This window comes from Astatotilapia calliptera, chromosome 1, assembly GCF_964374335.1.
Source record: "Astatotilapia calliptera chromosome 1, fAstCal68.1, whole genome shotgun sequence".
Lineage (NCBI taxonomy): Eukaryota > Metazoa > Chordata > Actinopteri > Cichliformes > Cichlidae > Astatotilapia > Astatotilapia calliptera.
The window spans coordinates 14,592,520-14,614,753 of record NC_137422.1 but is presented as its reverse complement, the minus strand read 5'-3'; the positions used below and the strand labels follow the sequence as shown (position 1 = coordinate 14,614,753).

The window sequence follows — 22,234 nt, the reverse complement described above, 5'->3', positions numbered from 1 at the left end:
GGATTGCTTTGAAGACTTTCATGTGGTTTATTAGGTTTTAACTGGGCACAAACCAGTACATTTAAAGAATCTCACTTTACTTTTGTTAAATTATTCCCTTATAAAAGCAGTGATCCTAAGACAAGAGCACATGCTAAGCGTCCCCCAAATTATCATGTTATATTATGCTAAAACTTTTATTTGTGATGTTGAGAGAGATGAGAAGGCAGAGCAAACTGGGAATTGAAATTGTGTTTAGATGTTTGTGGAAAATGAACCTCAGACGCTGGCTGAGAAGAGACAGCAAGAAGGGGAGAGAAGTAGGAGCACAAGGCTTGCAATAATGTACATTTTATTTAGCATAGAAACTTTTATTGTGGTTAAATTTGGACAGAAATGCTGACAAACCAGTAAAATAACACGGATGATTCTTATAGTGGTCATTGATCAAACCTTAAATCTTTCACTTTCATTTCCGGCACCAAAGAAAGCACGAGTACATCTGAGAAGAGCATTTACACATGGCATCTAGTCTATTAATCTGCTATGACTATGCAGAAGTCACCACTCATGTCTTTATATTTTGCCAGGAAAATGGGAAATAGGTGCAACAATTTACTGAAACATATTTATACATACATGGAAATACAGTATAAGGCAAATCTAACAAGTTTGAAGGTCAATTTGTGCTTTAAAGCTTTCCAAAGATGGATCAAATGAAAGGTCAGATACATCTCTAAGCTCCTGTGTCAGGTTTTTCTCCTATTTCTTAAGAACATGACTTTCTGATACCACTCATTTCCTGTAGATAATTTGCCCAGTTTCTGCAGTTTGTTTCAAGGACACACTGCACATCATGCTGATACCTCTTCGGAAATCACCTTGCTGGTACATAATTACTAATTTCTGTCTGTCAAACTATGTTTTCTTTGGCATTTTTCAGAGATTCAGCTACAAAAATGGGAATAAATTGTGTGTTTTTGTGAGAGGCTGCTAGTAACAAAGTGCCAATTTAAAATAGGTTCTTTGTTAAGTTGCCTGTTATGTGTAACAACAACACTGGCTTATCTCTTGAATGATTAATTGGTCAGTATTAAATGGCTTTACAAAAAATAAAACAGTCAAGGAAGTCTGGAGAATTGTTGGTTCAGACTTTGGAAGCAAAATATAAAGAAATGAGGTGTGGCTCAAGACTTTTGCACAGTGCTGTAACTCTCACATAAATGATAATGATTGCCCCCCGATTGAAACAGCTCCACAGGTTGTTTGTGCAAACAGCAACCCTTTGAAACACTTGACAGTGACCTGTAGTGGCCATAATAACTCTGGGAGTGTTATAGAGTTACTCTCAGTTGAGTGAGGAGGTCAGGGTAGTCTATCCATTTCCTGTTTCAAACTGATAGCCAGTGTCTCTTCTTACCATGGCCACTGCATTACTGTAACCTTAACTTCATGTTAAATGATTCAAACCCTGCTACTTTGTACCAAAACACAACGAAGTTCTTACAAGCATATTTCCTGCTGTGGTCATTTCATGTAACAAGTTTAATTTAATCACACATAAATCAAAGATTAATAAATAAAAACAAGTTCTCAAAAACTAAACTTTTCCCATCTTTATATGATTATCCCAAACTAAAACCACCTTATGTTTTTTCTGTAGTAACAAATGTTTTCTGAGGGGTAAAAGAGTGTCAGGATATGGTGGTCAAACAGAATCCCTGATCTTGGATCTCCAGTTTGGAGCCCTCTCAAAGCCATTTCTGCCATTCTGGTAGTCTCTGAAAGCTTCTCTGATCTCGTCCTCTGTGGTCATGACAAATGGACCTGAACAGCAGACACAACACGAGTGTTATATCACAGCTGTGTTACATCAACTATACCCTAAAAACACAAAGCATCTTTTTTTGTCTGTCAGTGACTTTGTGCCGGCATGGAGGAAAGGACACCAATGACTAACCGTGTTGTACCACAGGCTCGTTGATTGGTTGTCCAGCGATCAGCACAAAATGGGAAACCTCGGAGCCCTAAGGAAAAAAACACAAGAAGAAATGAAGTAATATTTGTTTGAATTTAAAGTGGACAGACTAACGTTTTTCACAATTCAAAGTCAGTAGCTCCCCGCTTAGAGATAGGGACTAAAGACATGTTCACCATTTGGTAAATGGACTGGTGCTTTAATAGCACTTTTACTACAAGTCTCATTTACAAGGCACTTTATTCTAAAGCTTTAAGTGCTTTCTACCAATCACACTGCATGAGGAAAGATCTAGGGTTCAGCACCTTGCATCTTGACAGTTCACACTAAAAACACCTCACAAAGGCAGAAAAATCACCACTAGAGCTTCTTCGCAAGCTCCTTTGACTACGATGACCTGGATGACTGAGAACCTTCACAGACACCACTAGATGACATGGGGGTGGAAAATTCCCATAGCATACTACTGGTGAAAGACATTTTTCTAACCTTGTTTTCAAATTTGACACAGTCTCCATCCCCAAACACCACAGTGTGATGAGGCTCCACCTGCTGCTGCTCCTCATCTGGGCCTTGAAAAGAAAGGGAAGTCCAATATTCCAGGCATGATATTTGTGAGCGAGTAAAAGCAAAGCACAAGTTCAGCTGCGTGATATTTGTATCTTTTACCGTGCTGCAAAACAATTCAATGTGATGATCTCACGTTTTATACTGACATCAGTTTATATATTTTTGCTTTGAGTAAAGGTATTCATACTTGTTTTAAGATGCCATAAATGATCTCAAACATATTATAAGTTTGACATATTGATAATGATAATAATAATATTTGTTAAATTCTTCATTTATATTTCTAAATGTGACAGTTTCCCAGCATTTTGCCACATTAATCCCATTTTTTCTTATGACGAATGAAACTGAGTACACATTTCATCCATAGAATTGTACTTCGCCATAAATCATGTACAGAGCAACACAAAATACAAATATAAGTGATTAAGTTTGTGGCTTGTGAGTCGAAATAAGCATCATTAGCAACAAAGAGTAAATTTGCCACCTCCATGTTTCAGCCATTTACACTTTCAACCTGCTTGAGCAGTTTGTTCGCAACACCAACACTAAATGCTGAGAAACACAGCCAATCCCACTTGTGTTGGATTCATTCATCAAAGCCAGCTGGTGCTGATTTGGGAGGACTGCCTGTAGAGTTAGAGACTTTAAAATCAAATAACTTCTTTAATCTTAGAACTCATTTTCATCCTCTCGTGTCATCAAACATCTGCTCGAAATTACAGCCAGTCTGAGAGACCCTGCAGTGTAACAATGGAGCAACTGAATCATAATGAAGGATATTAAAAGGGAAATTCTGACAGAACACAACAGGTTTCAACAAACTAACAAAGCCTCTGAAAATGAGTTCATTCTCTGAGAGAGTTTGTTCGCATGTGAGGGGAATTCCCTGATCACACCATGCTGTTCAATAAGCATGAAACAATATAGTTCACAGACCAAACAGGAATACTGACGCAGCATAAGAAGCCAAGCAGTGAGATGGTGGTATTTTACACACAGGTGCACTATTATATTTCCAGAGATGCTGGATCACCTGCAGTGATCTAGTCTAAAGAGATCATAGCTGAGTGACAGTCGATATCCATCAAGCTGAAAGGAAGATGCAGCTGGACTGAGATCACACACATTTTTGTAACGTTGATAAGGCCCCAGGACGAGCGAGGAGGGAAACCAGTGCACAAATCCAAACAGAGCACTACCCTCGAAAGGCTGTCTGCCTGCCAGCAAGCTCACACAAAAATGACCAGATCAACTTTCAGAAGAATTCAGGTGGAGCACAACCAATCTCCTTACATTAATCTGAGCTGTTAAACAATAAGAAACAATAAAATAGGTATTAGGAAAGTAATAATTAGTCAAATAAAGAAGAAACTTACCAACATGAGTGGATCCTGATAGTGTGTAGATGAACGTGGTCCAACCTGTCAAGCACAGAAACATCATATCTTAAGTACAGGCGTAATAACAAAATAGGTCAATTGTTTTAAAAGACAATTCACCTCCACCTGAATTTATTGTGTTTTTGGACATTTGTAGGCATCGGAAAAAAGGTTGTTGACACTGACATAAATTTAATTTAATTCACAACTTCTCAGTTTTAACATTTGACAGGTCATTTATGTTTTAATGAAATAAAGCCTTATAATTATTTGCAGATGCATTTTGCTATTTACATTTTGTGCTGTGATCTAGGATTTGTATTTATTTATTTATTGGAAAAAGGAACATATGAAAATTTGAAGATTATAGAATACCAAGTCTCAAAGTGGTATCATGGATAGAAACAAGAGGCTTTATTAATCATGGATTCAACCTAATTTTTATTCTAAAAAGTCTTATTTTAAAAGCCAAACATTTGTTTGGAGTTTGTTTTACTGTTGCTTTAGAAAAAAGTAGTTTGAAACACTTCTTATATCCAGAAGCATTAGTCATTGTTCTGTCTCTTTTACAAATATGCCAATATTCAACACAGCCTGTGGAGAACACAGTCCCCTCCTGGCAACAACACTGGAGAACCAATAGTTCAGTAACAGACGGCGTCATTCCCAGAGTGACCACAAGATGTTTATGTAAGCATCATCAAAGACATGATTAAGAATTTTATTATTATCAACTCATGTTAGAGAAACTAGTTTCTAATTTTTCCTACCTTGAGGGACAGGCTGCACATGCGTGGCCTCTGCCTGCAATTTGAAGTCCAGGTATAACGTCGGAGTTCTCGTGTAGATCTTGGACTAAACAAAAGAAAAAGGAAACAGAAAAAGAAAACAAGAGAGAGCAAGACAGCAACAAGGAGAGTTACACAGTTATTCTTTTGTTTGAAGATATAAAATATTTGAGTATATTTGAGTAATTGTTAAACAGTTATTATATTTGAATAGAATAGAATAGAATAGAATAGCCTTTATTGTCATTGTACAGAGTACAACGAAATTGGAGTGCCACTCCCTTGGTGCAAGTTTCAATAATAAATATAAATGTCAAATATAAAAAGTACAAAAAAAACAATCATAAGTACTCAAACAGTAGTATGTACAATATATACAGGATAGCAGCATTAATATAATGACAGTATGAATAGCAGCATAATATAATGACAGTGACGGTATGGAATAGGTTCAATTGTTTTTGTGCTTATTTACTACGGTGATAGCTCTGGGAAAGAAGCTATCCCTGAATCTGTTTGTCCTGGTTTTATGTGACCTGTACCGTCGGCCTGACGGTAATAGTTCAAACAGTTGGTTGCTGGGGTGAGAGTGGTCCTTGATGATATTGCCAGCTCTGCTGAGGTACCGAGAGTTTGCAGTGACCTCCAGGCTGGGCAGAGAGCAGCCAGTGATCTTCTGGGCTGTGTTGATGACCCTCTGCAGTACTTTCCTGTCTGCAGCTGAGCACCCTGCATACCATGTTGTTATGCCGTACGTTAGGATGCTCTCTATGGTGGCTCTGTAAAATGTCACCAGCAGCCTCTCCTCCAGGTTGTTCCTCCTGAGCACTCTCAGAAAGTGGAGACGCTGCTGGGCCTTTTTAACCACCGCTGTAGTATTTGCAGTCCAGGAGAGGTCATCAGATATCTGCACGCCCAGAAACCTCATGGAGTGTACCCTCTCCACACAGCTCCCGTGAATGTAAAGTGGGGCCGGGTCTGCTCTGCCCTTCCTGAAGTCCAAGATAAGTTCTTTAGTTTTCGTGGTGTTCAGTTGGAGGTTGTTAACTGAACACCACTCAGTCAGTCTGTTGACCTCATCTCTGTAGTCCGACTCATCCCCCCTTGAGATGAGTCCAACCACTGTGGTGGTGTGGTGGAGTGCGATGTGGAGTCAGCTATGGTAAATTAAGACTAGTCTTAGTCTTAATTTACCATAGCTGACTCCACATCGCACTCCACCAGGCACCTATGTAACACGTACCGGTGCAATACTCGCAAATACAATTTCTTACAGCACATGACTGAAAACACAGTTTTTATGAGTTTTGTATTGCAGTTTATCAGCTGCATAGCTAACTGCTGCATATTCTCTTTCTCCATTGTTGTTATCTGTAACAGGCAGTTGTTTTCAACAGAAAAGAGCGCTACACCTCCTGCTCAACATCAAACAGCAAGCAGACATTTTTAACAAATAGCTGGTGAAGCATGTGAGGATATAAGATTCACGCATTTCCCTCAGACGTTAGTAGAGACCCAGAATATTGCCAAAAGCAAGCAAATACTGGTCAGTTAACCAGAAAAACAATTCCACTGTAATAATTATGTTAGTCTATAGTTCAGACACATGATTAGTGCTTTGACATAAATGCATTAAGATAAGGAAAAAGTCTCCTTCAAATGTGAATGTCATCACATTCATGTAGTACTTTGTTTATTTATGTCTTACTTTGAGGGACTCAGTAACAGTCATAGGCTACATTTTTTCCACTTTGGTCTCTTTATTTTTGTTCCAGATGTGTATTGTGACATGGTTGCTGTCCCAAGAAGGCTGTACTGTAAACAGCTATTAAAAGTGTATTGTGAAAACATTTACAAAGTGTGGGAATAAAACTGGGCACAATTAAATTTAAACTAACTTGCCGGTTTAAAAAAATAGATACGATGGCAGGAGACCAAAGTGATGAGCTTAACCAATAAATGTAATGTTGGTGTCATCTGAGGCTTTTAATGCTTTCTTTGAACTGTTCTTTTTACACAGCACACATCAGAGGATTTAATGTTACCAGCAGTAACCTTGTTCATCACACACACACACACACACACACACACACACACACACACACTCACACACACACACACACACACACACACACACACACACGCACACACACACACACACACACACAGTTTCCAAGTCCTTTTACTATGGCCTTGGGAACTTTGATCATTTCTCACTATACAATCCCTCACTGTACAAGTGTGTAATATATTGTATTATTTAATTTCGTTTGTTTAGTTACTTTTCTCACTGTCGTGAGGAACACTGACAACATAATGTCTTCTGGTATTAATAAAACATTCTGATTGTCGGTATATTAGAGTCCACATACATGGATGAACACAAACACATACTTCAAACAACTAGTTGGATCAATTTCCTTCACTTTCAGTCTTACATTTAACCTAAAATGTGTCAATAGTGCCCACTTCCTTAAACAACCTCCACATCAACTTCCACCGATGTTCACAAAAGTATTAGAACAAGCACAAAGGCAAACCACAACTAACTAACAAGTCAACCCTCACAGCGCCGAACAATCTGCTTCTTATTTGTAGTTTCCTCTTTTCAGACACTCACTCTGGTCAAACAGTGCAGTAACAGGCTCCTTCCCCTATCCTAGATGCACACACACACCCACATACTGTTTGTAGGCTTTTCCTTTTTGCCTCAAGCATCCAGCAAATGAGCAATCATCATGAGATCAGCAGCTAACAGGAAACTAAACACCATGCCCAGTTTTAGGGTGGTAGTCTGATAGACTTGGTAGGACAAAGGTTTTAGTGACATCAGATCCCTGCAGATGAATTACAAAAACAAACACACATGCACACACCTTTGCTCCTAAAGCTTCTCCAGATATCACAGTGACTGCAACTCCTCCCTGGCTGGGTTTGGGGATATCTGAGCCTTTAAGCTCCTGGTACGCAGGTTCCACCATCTTTTCTTGCCTTGACAGGTTAACCCACAACTGTAAGCCCACTACCGGCTCCTCTGACATGGGCATCTCAGCATGGACCACCCCCCGTCCTGCAGTCATCCACTGGTGGACAAGGAGAAATAATTCACATGTACAAAAGACACACTCACAAATGATGTGCAAGCATGTGTATGATAGGACTAATGAAAAGAATTACAGTTTATTATTGTCTGTTTGAATTTTGTGTTTGGATTAGAGGTGGGCTGGATACTATTTGCATTTCAATGGTTTGGTGTAGGGCCTAACACGTGTGGATGGTGGTGATCAGCGACTGATTCATCACTTTGGAAAAAACAGCTTTGAAAAGCTGACAGTGGATGTTGAAATTTTGTACAGACATAAATCTCCCTGAGAGGATGTGTTGAAACCTTGGTGATCTCCTCATTTTCAACCTTATTCCCTTGCCGGTCGTGCGATCTAACTTTACAACCGACCGCACAGCAAGTACGAACCATAGCTGGGGTTATCCGTGTACTTTCGCTCCTCTTTCGCTAGCGCTTTGTTCGGCCCAGAAACATGGCGCCTCAACCAAAAATCCTGGCCACACCCCCTCTCGCGACATCACTCTCCAAAAGCCCTATTAGGCTAATCGTTGTGTCGCTTCCGGTATTTCAGACAATCCCTTTCCGTCAAGGATTTTTAATTTGTTGCGGATTTTTAATTTGTTGCGTTTTTTTAATTTGTTGCGTTTTTTTAATTTGTTGTGGATTTTTAATTTGTTGCGTTTTTTTAATTTGTTGCGTTTTTTTTTAATTTTTTGTGGATTTTTAATTTGTTGCAGATTTTTAATTTGTTGCGATTTTTTTTATTTGTTGTGGATTTTTAATTTGTTGTGGATTTTTATTTGTTGTGGATTTTTAATTTGTTGCCGTTTTTTAAATTTGTTGTGGATTTTTAATTTGTTGTGGTTTTTTAATTTGTTGCGGATTTTTAATTTGTTGTGGTTTTTTAATTTGTTGCGGATTTTTAATTTGTTGCCGTTTTTTAATTTGTTGCCGTTTTTTAATTTGTTGCGCTTTGCACTTCCCAGCCACCGTAGGTATGTCATATATGGAGGTACCTTGCTAGCCAAGCTTAGCTGGTAACTTATGAACTCTGGCTAACTTTCTAGTCGAAGTCAGTTACAAAAACGCGGCATAAAAATTAAAGGGTGACATCATGATGGCTCTTTCCATCTTTTATGTACAGTGTATGATTTGTTGAACAAGGTCTGAGTTTTTAGCTCAGAGGGAATACTCCTGCCAGTGCAGAACTCCTTATTTGAAACTTTGACCTTGTTTAATATGAGCATCCACCACTTTAACAGTATACTGTATACATATGAAAAATCATTAGAGGTCCCCTTGTAGAAAGCCATACTTGCAGATCTCCAGATTTCAGTCGTCCTGAATGGCCGCAAAAGTCTTCATGCGCTATGCTCCCCTCTAAAAGATATGTTACCTGAAAGACACATATAAACAGCATAATCACCCATTATCAGTATTTAGTCACAGTTAAAATTGAAAAAAGGCATGATTAGAGTTTTTCCCTTTTATGGCACCTTTACTAAACAGGTTTTGGCAAAATCCTTTATAAAACATAAAAAAAATTTTCATTAACTCTACCATTGTTTTATTTGCTTCATTAACACAAAAAGGCTTGTTTTCACTTATTTTTAAGCAGGAACTTTTAAAAATATGGACTTTTTTTCAGAGTGGTCAGAGTAGACAGGAAGAGAAGTACTGACAGTAAGGTCAAAAGCTCAAAGGTGAACATCTGTGTAAGAGAGGAACGCTTGGGCTCCCGCAGTGAACTGCATGCGATCTGTCTCCACAGCTGTGTGATTTCAAAAGTCATGTAAGTGTGTACAAACACACCTGCTGAAAGGCATGCTGGGAGTGAAGCCTAGTCCTGTCCACCCACACCAGGAGATTTAAGTCGCATCTGCCAAATCAAATAAAGTTGGGGGAAGTCCGGCAATCTAAGGACAACGTCTGGGTTTTCAAGACTATGAAGACACAAGTCAAGCCTGCCACACTTCATTGATTCATAGCTATGGTAGCAGCTTTGCTGATGTTTTGTGTAAATTGTGATATCCATTCTAGAAAGAGCTTTGGCTACTTCATATTTAATTTGTGTGATCCATAAAACGATTAATGAGTAAAATGCAAAAGGTGAAGACAACATCACCTTTTAGAAAATAATTTGCTTTAAAAAAAATCACATTTAGACCTTCAAGCTTCTAAATGTGGATCACAAATTCAGTAAAAAAATATGTACAAATATTTGGCATTTATTTTAAAATAACCTCTCCCACAAAAGTAAAGTTGCTCCACTAATAGCTGGGGCATTTGGTCATTTCAAAATAGGGGATTTTTTTTTTCTTCATTTGATTCTTTGCACGTTTCCTTGCAAAGCATTCTGGGTAAAAGGTGAGTTTATGCAAACTTTACAGTGGCATGAAATATTAGTGTTTTTTCTACCTTGGACTTTATCTATGTTTTAAAAAGGTCAATCAACCTGAAATAATGTTTGTATAAATGAAGGTGGTACATTTATCTCCTGGGCCTTGTCCTAATGTCACCATCTAGTGACAAAAAGGAGGAATTTCACCTGCTGGTGATGTACTAGTTAAACTGTGTGACAACGTTTAGTTGAAAGGTTAACAACTGCAGTACTTTCACGTTGTACATTCATACGCTGCTTTGCAACCTGTTGCAGATTTTGATTTTAAAAATGCAAATTTTAAATCTTTTCTTTTTTTGTCTATTAAGTGTTGTAAAACACTGAAAGAATTCTCATAATTTTCTAAAGGAAAAATACAAAACTGATTGCTCCCCCCCCAAACAGAAAGACCAAACGCAGGAAGGAAGAGCAGCAAATTCCCAAACTTGAGAATCTGGAACTTGTAAATCTTTGGTCACACACTCACACAGCCTCACCGTCTCAAATCCTCTGTGAGGATGGTCTGGAAATCCCGCTGGCTTGCTCACTCTAAACTCATCCAGCATCAAAAAAGGATCCAGGTTCCTCAGCTGGAAATAAAATATGCAGCATATGTTTGAGGAGTGCTGTTGAGTGCATTTTCAGCAAGCAGCATGACAGCTGAAGAGCGTACCTCCTTTCTCCCAATGCTCCTGCGGACCCGAGCGCCGAGCCCCTCTTCCTGTTCCACACTCAGAACTGTCTTTTGCACTCTCCTCACATTCATCGTTCTGGGGAAGATTTCGGTAGTCACTACAACGTATACAACATATACATAAACATTCAAAACAATGATATAAAACAATACATAACATACCTCAGCATTCACTAAAAAAAGGATAATAATAAGAAGAAAATCTTTATTTTACCCGTGACATGCCTTTTTTATTTGTTGATTTGCTACTTGTAATAACTTTTGTGAATAATTTTCATTTTATATCTATTACTCAGATTTCAACTCTCCATCTTTATTAAAGCACTTCCTTACTCTTAAAATGCACCAGTGTAAGTTTCAGTTCACCTTTCTTTTCTAAAAAAAAAATATCTGTATTTATTGACTGTAGTGTCTCAAATGACTTAGAAGTCTCAAAGTAAAAAAACGTTTTTAATAGATTATTAATTATTTCATCCTGAAGAAAAAACCTCAACTCTGCTGTAGGCGACTATTCTGAAATAAAATACTGTAAAATAGCAAGATATGACAAAATAGCCCCTATTTCATTCCCCGATTTTTAAACACTTGATTGGGCGAACTGGAGGATCTCAGCTGATCTGGCGCCACTGCGAAAAGCTCATAGAGTCTGACGGCAGTGATCAGCTGATCGGTCAGCTGATCATCAGTTCTCGCTGTCGGCTCGGTCCTGTAACTTTCGCTGTATTCATTTGATACTTCTTCAGACCTTGTTAGGCCTACGCCGTCTCTTTTCGCTCCCGGCTCTGTTGTGTGATCACTTCCTGAAACGATGTCCGTTGATGATTTGAAGCCGATTTGCAGGCTGGTCTGGTGATCACGTGACCAGCAGTCCCTTGTTTTCTGTTCAGTGAACAACTTTAACAACACTGCGTCATTTTCTAGGAAATAAAGGCGCACCGTACTGCATTACCTGCCATGAAAAACCCTTTCGGCAATGTTTAAATGCGACTGGAGAATGACGTTTACAGAAAAAAAGCATACCACGGTAAAGAACAAGCCCGTTCTCACTCTGTGTAGTAGCACTAGCCGTCTACTTCTTTTTAGAGGCTATATCCAGCTCATACAAGCTTGTTAGCTTGTAGTTACACTCACCTGCCGGACAGGAGCGAGTTTTTTTCTGGAACTTCACCTGCTCAGATTGCAGCCTACTATAACAAGCCAGGGGCGGAAGCGGGTGTATGTTTGTGTTTTGGGCGGAGGGATGACTAATCATTTTTCAGCCTTATGATTAAATGCCGCAACGGTTGTGTCCCTAGGCGCAGGTATTTGCCCACTGCGGGCACACGGGGCGCGGTTTTCAACCTCTTTAAACCGTTTCTATCGCCCCCTGCCATCTGGCTGCAGTATAGGTCACAAGCCACAATCATTGCTTCAAACCTGCTCTCCTGCAGTCCTCAAAAATCCCAACAGCAGGTGGTTGAGCAGTTTCGTGAAATATACTGAAGTATCGACTCCTCCCATAGCAGATATTTATGTTCAAGAATCGATTCTCATATTAACATATCAATATTTTAGTAATCTGGGCAAATTTGGATTTTATCAGTAACATGAACAAAATAGAAAGTAATTAGGAATGGTAGGAACTACTTCTTTCCCCCCCTGTCGTCGTGATACGCAAAATACGGCTGTATAAATGGAGCCGTATAAATTTATACAGACTCACGCGTGTTCGCTTATTTAGTTAGTCTTAAGTGGAGTCGTGTAAACAGCCAATATACAGTCTGTGACATATGCGGCAACACCACAAACCTTATCAAACACAAAAAAGTAAATTATAATACAGAATATGATGATAAATTTATGATGGACAGGCGCTGCTAGCGCGAGACAGACATCGCTCGCGCTCGCTTTGTTGCAGGCAGGCACGAGTACAGAGCTGTTGGCGGACGTGTAGCAGGTGACGATTTGTCACCTAGTGTAAAATGTTACGCTTTGGGAGTGAGAACGGGTTGGCTCTGCCACCTGGGCTACAGCCAGGGAGCATTTTGAGTTGGTTTTTGGTCAGTTGGGTGGGTTTGCCAGCTTTCAGTTCTTGTTTGTTTTTGTTTTGTGTGTTTATTTTTTTATCTTAAAATGTGAAAAACTTAAAATGTCAGAAATCTGCTTTTCATAATATAAATATCCTTATATAACTTAAGAAACACTTCCATTTGACTTTAATTTAATATTAAAAAAATATGCATTTTTAAAATAATCTTAAAATGTTATTCTACAAAATGCGCAACAATTTAATTTTTTTTTTAATCGTTTTAGCTGTCTGTGGGACCCAGGAAGACGGTATACCTGTATATCTACACTTTCTGCACTCCAGCGTCTTCTGTTCCATGTGAGAGGATTTTCTCTGAGGCAGGAGAAACTATCTCCAAGAAAAGAAACTCGGCCATCACACAGTGGAACAAATTCTCGTCTTAAATAAAAACCAAACGGGATGACCTTAAATGCATCCATCCATCCATCCATTCGCTTCCGCTTATCGTTTTCAGGGTCGCGGGGGGCGCTGGAGCCTATCCCAGCTGTCATAGGGCGAATGCATCACGTTTTTAATTTGCAAGTTCATAAGCATTTTCTCTTTCCGGTTCACAATCAATTCTACCCTCAGGTCAAAAAGTATGGATAAGAAAATTGGCCTAATTTAATATTATTTATAAACACACCTGTCCAGCTGTCCTGTGATTAATTGCATAAGTACATGGAGGCAGGACCTCAGAGCAGAAGCATAATGTGTTGAACATTATTATGTATATTATATATATTTTTTCCACTTACTGTATTTATCAACATCAAGAAGTCACAAGTAAAGAAAGACCACACCGTGGGGCATGATTAGACAAGGAAAGTTTGTTGATCAAAATTTATTAAACAAATAAACAACAATTTTTTCACTCAGTGCTGGTGAAATTTTTTAGGTCTTCCACTTGACGTTTTTGTTCCATGATCCTCAGGATCATTTAAGAAATTCCAAATGACTATCTTACTGCGCCCCATCTCAGTAGTGATGGCGTGCTGCGAGAGACCCTGTTTATGCAGTTCAACATCAGGACTGTATGTCTGACAGCCCATAAATAAAGTACCCATAAAAATCAACGTTTTATTAAAACCACATTTGTTGAAGTTCCCAAACTTGATCATATATTCAGTCATCCACATTTATTATTCTCCAAGTACACCTTGACCAAGATAAACAGGAAGAGATGACTTCTATTTTTGAGCAATGGCTAGCAGCTATTTTTGACTTTCTCAGGCTAAGTGGTCATTTTACAGCCAAAACAGACCTCGCATCTGTTGAATGTATTCTTCAGTTTTTGGTTTTTGTCCACTTAGTTCAACAGCCTGCCCACCCTTCTGCTGATGACGGCCTATAATGTCCTTGGCAATCCTCATGCTGGCAGCCTGTCCTCCAGCGAGGTTTACTGCATGAGGTCCAACCTATGTGAGAAATTGGGGGGAAAGGCACGGCCAGCCTGTAATATAACTAAAAAAAAAACATCACTACAAATACAATTTGTAAAACTTACCTGAAGAGCTGCGTACTGCCCCATCAGGTAGAGTGGGCATTCTTCTGTCCACTGTAAGCTTTCCGTTATGCACGGCCATCCGTCTATCACCTAAAGAACACAAAACACATGTCATCAATAATTTATTTTTATATCCAGAGACTGATTGCAGAAAAAAACTACATGAAAACATAAAAAAATTCCTCATCATCCAAGTAATTTCCAAAACCTTTGTGCATGTACAATACACTTCTGTGTTGTACATGCACAAACACTACACATTTCTCTACATAACACACCTGAATTGGGAATTCCTTCATCACTTCAGAAAGTAATGGGTCCTGTTTCACATCAAGTTTGCAGCCAGTGGCAATCCAAATCTTATCTCCAGTCCAGTGCTCCCCGGTGGTGAGGGAAAGGCTCCAGACCTGGTTTCTGTAGCACCAGCTGGCTTCACTCACCTAGACGGTGTGAGATTCTTTATCTCCCTGTTCATTATAGGCCTTATTTGACATACAATGCACACAATGCAGTTATCACACTGTCAAGCCAGTGAGGTAACTGCATTGTGCAACTCCAACATGGGTGACTTGTCCACATTAGGATGCTGGAAAGGTAGTAGAACTCGGAAGTTTGTCATTACTTGGTGGGTCATATCTCATTTTACTCTTGGGACCTTCTACACTGAATACAAACCTGACAGTACGTCTTCACATCCACCTGTCCGTTCACTATGAATGGCTGCAGATGGATGTAGGCCTCCGGGGTGACGGCCCCTCCCTTCCTTGCCTGATGAATCATTGCAAGGCGTTTGTGGAGACTCCTCTCATTGTAGAACTGCCGTAGGTAGGCTTGGCCATCCATCTTGATGCCGTGCTCCACATGAGAGTAACGACCCACCAAACTCTCAACGTCACCCACGTCAAACTGTTTCAGCTGTGGAAGAAAACAACACGAGCTAAAATGTGTACTCGAGTTGGACAGAATTATTATAAATTTTTGGTTCATGTGCCGTTTTACAGTCTCTAAACCTGGAGGTGTTTTCTCATAACCCATGTCACATGGCTGGCACCTTGTTGCAGTGCAACTGAGATGACGTGAGCGCTGGTCAGACCTCCACCAATGACCATTACTCTCTGGCCGGGCTCACAGACTACATACAATGACAGAAACACACAAGCACACAGTATTTGCACAGGGAGGAGCAGGTGTGAGGATAGGTGCCAAATGGCCAACGAAGTCTGCAGAAGCAAAGACATTTATCAGAAAGCAAAGGTTATAACATTCTAGGAAACGTGCAAACAACTCACAAAGCGGAGTTTTACTTTATGATACTGGGTCACTAAAGCTTTAATGTTTATGTAATCAAATTATTTCTAAAAGAAATCTCACATACCTTGAGGAGCGAAAGTATCTTTGTCTCTCACACAATTTGTTTCTCGAGGTTTTTGCTTAGAATTCGGCAGATGATGCATGAGATGAACTGTATGCAGTAAACGCTCCTCTGGGTAGCTTTCACCAATGCTTTTCACCCACGATGGGATGTTTGCCATCTGGGCACGGGTTGGACCTGTTGCCATGACGACCTGGTAGGCTCTTAGGATGGTGCCATCTTCAAGTTGGACTTGAAAATATTTAGCTGGCTTCCCCGCCCCATTTCTCTTTGCATCAGACACCTTGAAGACGTCACTCTGATTTTCCTCCTCCTGTTTCAAGTTCTCGTCTTTCATCTCTGTCTCGTCTTCCTTCACAGGGGTGATGTGCTCCACTGTTCCCTTCAGCAGCACTTTGTCCAACTTGTATCTCTCCACCTGTGTTTTAACTGAAATAGCTAAGGAAACAGCAATTCTCAAATTTTGGTGCTCATGCTGCTTAAATTTGGTAGGATAAGTGGTAGCAATTAGCAATTTATTGTTGCCGTTGGTGTTTTGGTGAGTTTCTCGAAGCAGCACAAGATGTCATCCAACATTAGTTACATTATTGCAAAGTTTTTTTTAATAGTGAACTAAACTCAAACCTAAAAGTAGGTGTGAAAAAAATATTTGAGTTGACCAAAATAAAAGATAAAAACTACAACTGTTAAAAACAAATTTAACATTGAAACTAACTAAACTAATTTTGTGAAGTTGTAAAACCAACTAAAATAAAATATGGAGGATATAAAATTAGTTGGGTTATTTCTTAAATTATAAGAATAAGGTTTGATGAGTCTTTGATGGATGTCTATAAGACCACGAGTCAGTTGTTTTCAAATATTGATGTTCTTATTGTATTAGCTTCAAGTCAAGTCAAGTTGGCTTTATTGTCATTTCAACCATATACAGTTTAACAGTACACAGTGAGACGAAACAATGTTCCTCCAGGAACCAAGGTGCTACATGCAACATAAATTTACAACATAAATTAACAGAAAACACTAAACTAGCTAACTAAGAGGCCTAGTTAGCTGGCTAGCAGAGACAAGACAGACTGACCTAACATAAATTACAACATAAATTAACAAAAAAAAAAAAAAAGCTTGCTGGTTTTCTTACATTCTTAAATGTTGCCTCTGGCATATGTCCTCCATACATTAAAAATTAAAAAGACTTAACTATGAAGCTAATAAAAACTAAACTAAAACTAGACATCTTCAAAATAATAAAAGCTGACAAGAAATCCCACTGTTTGAACAAGCTGAATCTAAAAACAAAATAAAATCCTAAAGCACAGCTCTGTTCCAAACTTTGATGCTCCCCCAACAGCAACAGGTAGAGAAGAAATCACATTGTCTAAAAGAAATGTCTCATTTTAGGATTCAAAGTTTCAAAGTTTATATTCTGTTTTGCATGCAAACTTCTCTTATTCAGTAACACAAATGTGGTGTTAAAAGAGCAGCAATCAAAGCTTACAAAGTGTACCAATCAATGCAGTGTAACTTCAAACAAGACAAGCACACATGCTATTTACACGCACAGCTGCTCTCACCTGCTCCTTGAAGAAATCCACACTTAGTTTTGTTCCTGGCAGACTGAAGGACAAACTCTTCTTTAGCCCAGAGCTGATGTTTAGACGTTTCCTCTCTTTCTTGCCGAGCCTCATGTCGTTAAAGAACGCATTTTCATCCAGAATATAAACCTGCTCTGGGAGGCTATGAAGCTCTGCCGAGCGCTCGCACCTTAAAGCAAATTCCTGCAGCGCTTTCTGTCAGGACAAATATTCACACGTTAACACCGTTCTTATTCGTACCTCATTTCCACAGTAGGGGAAGTCGATTGTGCTTCTACCTTATTAAGAGGGTCTGTGTGCACCAGCGAGTGTGAGCGCAGATGAGGGATGTTCAGAGCTGTGAACTGGCTCTCCCACAGAGCAGTCCACTCTCCATAGGTGTCCACCACTCTGAGACTGAGTGGGGAACAAACTGTCCTCTCCGATGTGGTTAACTTTGCATGTTGCACCTCCATCGCCTGGCCTGCAGAATATTTAATTTGTCAACAAAGAGAACAGAGAGAACTGTTCATTCTTATTTACAGCATCAGTGGATATCAAAATAAGTGCGTCTTCAGTCTCATTATCATGTTCACATAAAACTCAGTTATGTCTGAAAAATTGGCGAATTACAAAAGCCGGCTTTTTTTTTTTAAACAGTCAATTTAAAAACTATCCAGAAAAAGTCTAAATGACTAAAAAAAATCAAAATTATCTGGTTCAGTTTGTGTGGATACTTGAATTTTATTTTTTTGTAATAAGATACTTTCGATTTTTATCATTTGTAGTTTAGTTAACAAAATATTACAAAACTATGAAAAACTCCCAGTTTCTCATCACTCATGTTCTTCAATCTACTTGTTTTGTCTGACCAACAGCCCAATAATATTCTCTGCTTTTTAAAATAAAGTGCAAACCCTTTATAAACAGATCTACATTACGTCTGGTATTTCTGCTTAAAACGGTTCAAACAATCTGTCTTCAGTTCATTTTGCCTGGACGGTTTGGTTAATTGCCTGAAAATGTTTCCCTGTGAACACTCAGATTCTCAGTAACAATCCTAACATCTTCCCAGTTTTGAGAAAGTAAAGATAAGCACACCATACCATCTGTTACCCTCTTCTTCCTCTTCATCTTGCTAGTATTGGGCTTGTTGCTGGATGTTTCTGTGCTTGGCTGAGACTTGGTGGTGGAGGTGGAGAACAGCGAGTCATGTCTAACATCTGATTTTGGGTCCCAGTCATTGCTACATAGCAAGCTAGCCAGGGTTAGGGCATGAGGGCCACTTCCTATTATTAACACATCGTGTATCACCATCTGAAACACACATACAGTAATGATGTCAAACAGTACAACTCTTATATTGCTGATTTTATTAAAGACAACACCGAGAAAGTTGGTATGAGTTTCTGAAAAGCAATTTAGGAAACTTCAAACAACACAGTTTGTCAAAGTTCACTCGTACATGCAAATACAGACTTAAGCTGTCTTGTTTTCTTGCCAAGATTTAAGCAGATAAAATGCTACATACTTATCAATACTGTAAGAGTCTTTAAAACTCTCCCAGGTAGAGTTTTAAAAAACTTCTCAGGAGGCAGACACACACTTTCATGCACAATTTCTCATTGTATGTTTAGTATGTCACAGTACCTGTTTGGATTTATTCATCAGCTTATTTTGGCTTCTGAGATGGTGAAAAACTGGCCAGTACACTGGATTGAGGGTCCACCGTGTGCCGCTGTTACCAATGTTGCAACAGTGGAGTGGGCTTCTCATGTAATTCAATCCACCTGAACATCTACGGATTTAGCTGGATGTCAGTGGCTCCACAGGGCACGCTGGAAATAACTGCAGAATGTGTGGTTGCTTGTTTGTGTGTGCGCCCTTGTATAAATTTAGTAACAACTCATCATAGCAGCAAAGCATCAAAGTCCCTGCATAACAGATATGTTTGCAGTCATACAGTTATGTGAAAAAGAAAGTTTTTACAGGCTTCTAGCTGTGGACAGCGCTGATATTCTCTGGAGGCTTTAAAACAGGTGTGTCAAACATAAAGCCCAGGGGCCAGAATTGTCCCAACAAAGACTAATAATAAGTGAAGGAGGGTATACATTTTCATGAGTTTTACAGACTGTCTTATTGATGAAGACCTCCCCCAAGGCTATTTATACAGCACTAAAGTAATTAAGTAACAGATAAATAACTAAATGAGAAAAAAAATTCTTTTTTCACTGCCTAAGGAAATTTGTTTGTGTGGGGTTTTTTTTTTTTCTTTGGAGAAAAACAATAAATGAAGACAAAAAGAAGGACATTTTCTGTGAATTAACAAAACATTCTGTTTCATAATTACAGGACAGTCTGCACAATGAGCCGCCATGACCTTCTTGTCACAAACTGTCTCACTGACCATTATTTTTGTTGAATTACTAGGTTTGGGTCCAGGTGACCTTCATCTTTACAATAAAGCAATGTTCACACAGTCGCTTACAGACAGTAATATATATTTACTCCCATCCGCACAATGAAATCAACCAGTTAGAAAATACTAACTCACTCCTGGTGGCCGATTGGCGGGACCTGGTGCCTGTGGCCCGGCTGGGCCCCTTCCGGGGGGTGGGGTGCCCTCAAGCCTCTGGCCTCTGGGCCTGAGGCCTGGTCCTCTCTGGCACAGATGGCTGCCGGAAGAGCCCGTGGGCACGTCACAGCAACCCCCTCTGGCCTCTGCTCCACGGCTGCTGGGTGACCTCTCGTTTGGGGCTCTCCTCAGCTCTTCCCAGGAGGGTGGCACAGTTGCCCCTGTGGTGGTCCTCCTTGGGTCCTCGTACTCTGGGGCCTCTGGATGTCTGGGGCCTGGATCTCCTCAATACCTGCTTCATGCCCTGGGGCACGGGGCTATGGCTCCCCACACTCCCTAGCAGATCGTTACATGGAGAAACCTTTTGAATAGAAGTCAAAGGAGCTTGCAAAGAAAAGCGTCTGGACTTCTTTAAGTTGTTTGAAGACGTTTCACCTCTCATCCGAGAAGCTTCTTCAGTTCTGAATAGAAGCGTGCTGATCCACACAGGTGTGCACACGGGTGTTCACAGACACAAACTACACCTTTCTTGGGTGCTACCTCAAAGCACATTGTGCGCTGTCGATCTTGTGTACTGCACAATAACATTTAGTATTTAGTATCTACTGTTATCTACTGTTAGCTAGTTTATTGTGATGGTGTTGTATTTATTATGTTACTCTTTTTGGTTTGTTTTCTCTTCTGTTTTTTCTTATACAGGTGATCCAGGTGTTGTATTTGTTTTTTCTTTTTTTTCTTCCCCCCTTTCTCACCGTCTCTTCTCCCCTCTATTTTTCTTTCTCTCCCTCTCTTTCTTTCATTCTTTCTCCCTGTCCTATCCCCCAGTCATGTCTGTCCCGTCTGTAACAACCGAAAATCAAAGCAAATAAATAGATAATTATAATTAAATACATAATTAAATGGACCAATATGGCAAGGCCATGATGATCCAATTGGTAAAGTAAATTCGCTTGGCATCTTTCTTGGCCTTCAGACAACAATTCTGATGGCTAAAGATCCAAAAGGGACAGGCAAATCAAATAAATAAATAAAAATAAAAACAAAAAAATGCCCAAAAAAAAGAAAAAAAGAGAGAAAAGAAAACTAACTCTTACAGACACATCACACATGTGTGACTGGATAATTAGATTCAAAAACAACATTGGTTTTGTTATTGGGTCTCTAGAAGGCAAAAGGAAAGACAAGCAAACTGCCATTTATCAATAACATCAAGATCCAAAGAGGGATAAAAAAAAATCTATTAAATATTCTAAAACCATCATTTAAAATGAGTTCATATCAATTGTTAATACTTTCTTTCATCCATTTGGTGATGATGTGCAGTGTTAAAAGAATGAAAAACAGCTTTATGATTTATTCAAATAATAAATCAAACAATGATCCACATAAACAGGCTCTTGTGGAAAATTTCAAAATTACTTTAAATAGGAGTTCAGCATTCAATGCTGTAAAGTAAATATCCAGAAACCCTCTCTTCTCTTCTCTAATAAATCATGGTGTCCTCCACTAGGTGGTGCTGAGGACAAAAATTGTGAGGACACTGAGCTTGTTCTCACTCCCGAGGCGGAACATCCCAACGTTTTTGTTGCGACACTATATCACGTTTCATGTCATTAAAGTGGGCTAAAACACTGTAATTCAACACAAATAATGATAAGCAATACACTGTGTGGAGGTCAAATTATAAACATGTATATACATTATAAGCTCAGAGATTTGTGCTGACTTCTTTTTTTTTATAATAAGATAGTAATTAAATGTGTATTAAAATGACAACCCTGCTTTAAATCCATCTCTCTCAGTTGGGTAGCCATGGCTGCTGGTAGCATGGAGGCATCACCAAAATTTCCTTCTTAAAATAAACTTAAGAAAAATTGTTTTTCTGAACTCATGATAGGTTGACCTTTTTTGAGCAAGAATATGAAATATGTACTGTACAGCAAGGGGTGCATCCAGAATTTTTTCATAGGGGTGGCCTTATAGGGGCCACTAAAAATATGGGGGGGGCACACCAAAAACTGAATTTCCAGTTTTAATATGCTGTCATCAAATATAGGTTACTTGAAAAACATGCCCTATATGAGACTGAAGAAGTTACTTGGATGAGTGACATAATGTTTCTCCCACTGAAAAAAGTCCAGATGAACAGAATCCACTTTTTGGGAGTTGTATGCCTGGTTAATTTCCCGCTATTAAAGTTGATGTGACATAAAATAGGTACATATGAAAATCAAAAAACATTTGGAAATCCATGTTAATCTGTTTTAATTGACTGGAAGTCCCAACCATCACTTTAATGATTGTCAGCAGAAGCAGCTTAAGAT

At 39.2% G+C, this 22,234-nt stretch overlaps 2 protein-coding genes and 1 long non-coding RNA gene across 6 annotated transcripts; 1 reads left to right on the top strand and 2 right to left on the bottom strand.

The window, feature by feature from the left end:
* Positions 1-314: 314 nt before the first annotated feature.
* On the bottom strand, positions 315-12,180 carry pir (pirin). 4 transcript variants are annotated; one of them, XM_026164395.2, is made up of 10 exons: positions 11,967-12,180; positions 10,815-10,933; positions 10,639-10,731; positions 9,077-9,157; positions 7,574-7,780; positions 4,680-4,764; positions 3,907-3,951; positions 2,447-2,529; positions 1,940-2,006; positions 315-1,806 (listed from the first exon to the last, which is right to left on the bottom strand). In XM_026164395.2, exons 1-10 carry the CDS (start codon positions 12,085-12,087, stop codon positions 1,688-1,690), a joined length of 1,020 nt encoding a protein of 339 aa, XP_026020180.1. In that variant the 5' UTR covers positions 12,088-12,180; the 3' UTR covers positions 315-1,687. The 4 variants fall into 4 exon arrangements, with proteins under 4 accessions (XP_026020180.1, XP_026020186.1, XP_080145499.1 ...); XM_026164401.2 differs by having other exon boundaries at positions 10,815-10,911; positions 11,967-12,108; XM_080289373.1 differs by lacking the exon at positions 11,967-12,180 and adding an exon at positions 10,998-11,401 and having other exon boundaries at positions 10,815-10,911.
* Positions 11,399-13,313, top strand: LOC145420328 (uncharacterized). The gene is made up of 2 exons (XR_013901637.1): positions 11,399-11,859; positions 13,128-13,313. It is a non-coding gene; the product is annotated as an uncharacterized LOC145420328 (long non-coding RNA).
* Positions 13,314-13,697: 384 nt separating this feature from the next.
* Positions 13,698-19,128, bottom strand: LOC113019080 (uncharacterized). Its single transcript, XM_026162623.2, has 10 exons — positions 18,986-19,128; positions 18,442-18,652; positions 17,635-17,819; positions 17,336-17,551; positions 15,765-16,179; positions 15,400-15,521; positions 15,065-15,304; positions 14,668-14,829; positions 14,390-14,479; positions 13,698-14,300 (listed from the first exon to the last, which is right to left on the bottom strand). The coding sequence occupies exons 1-10, from the start codon at positions 19,109-19,111 to the stop codon at positions 14,130-14,132; spliced, it is 1,938 nt and encodes a 645-aa protein (XP_026018408.2). The 5' UTR covers positions 19,112-19,128; the 3' UTR covers positions 13,698-14,129.
* Between the last annotated feature and the right edge of the window lie 3,106 nt (positions 19,129-22,234).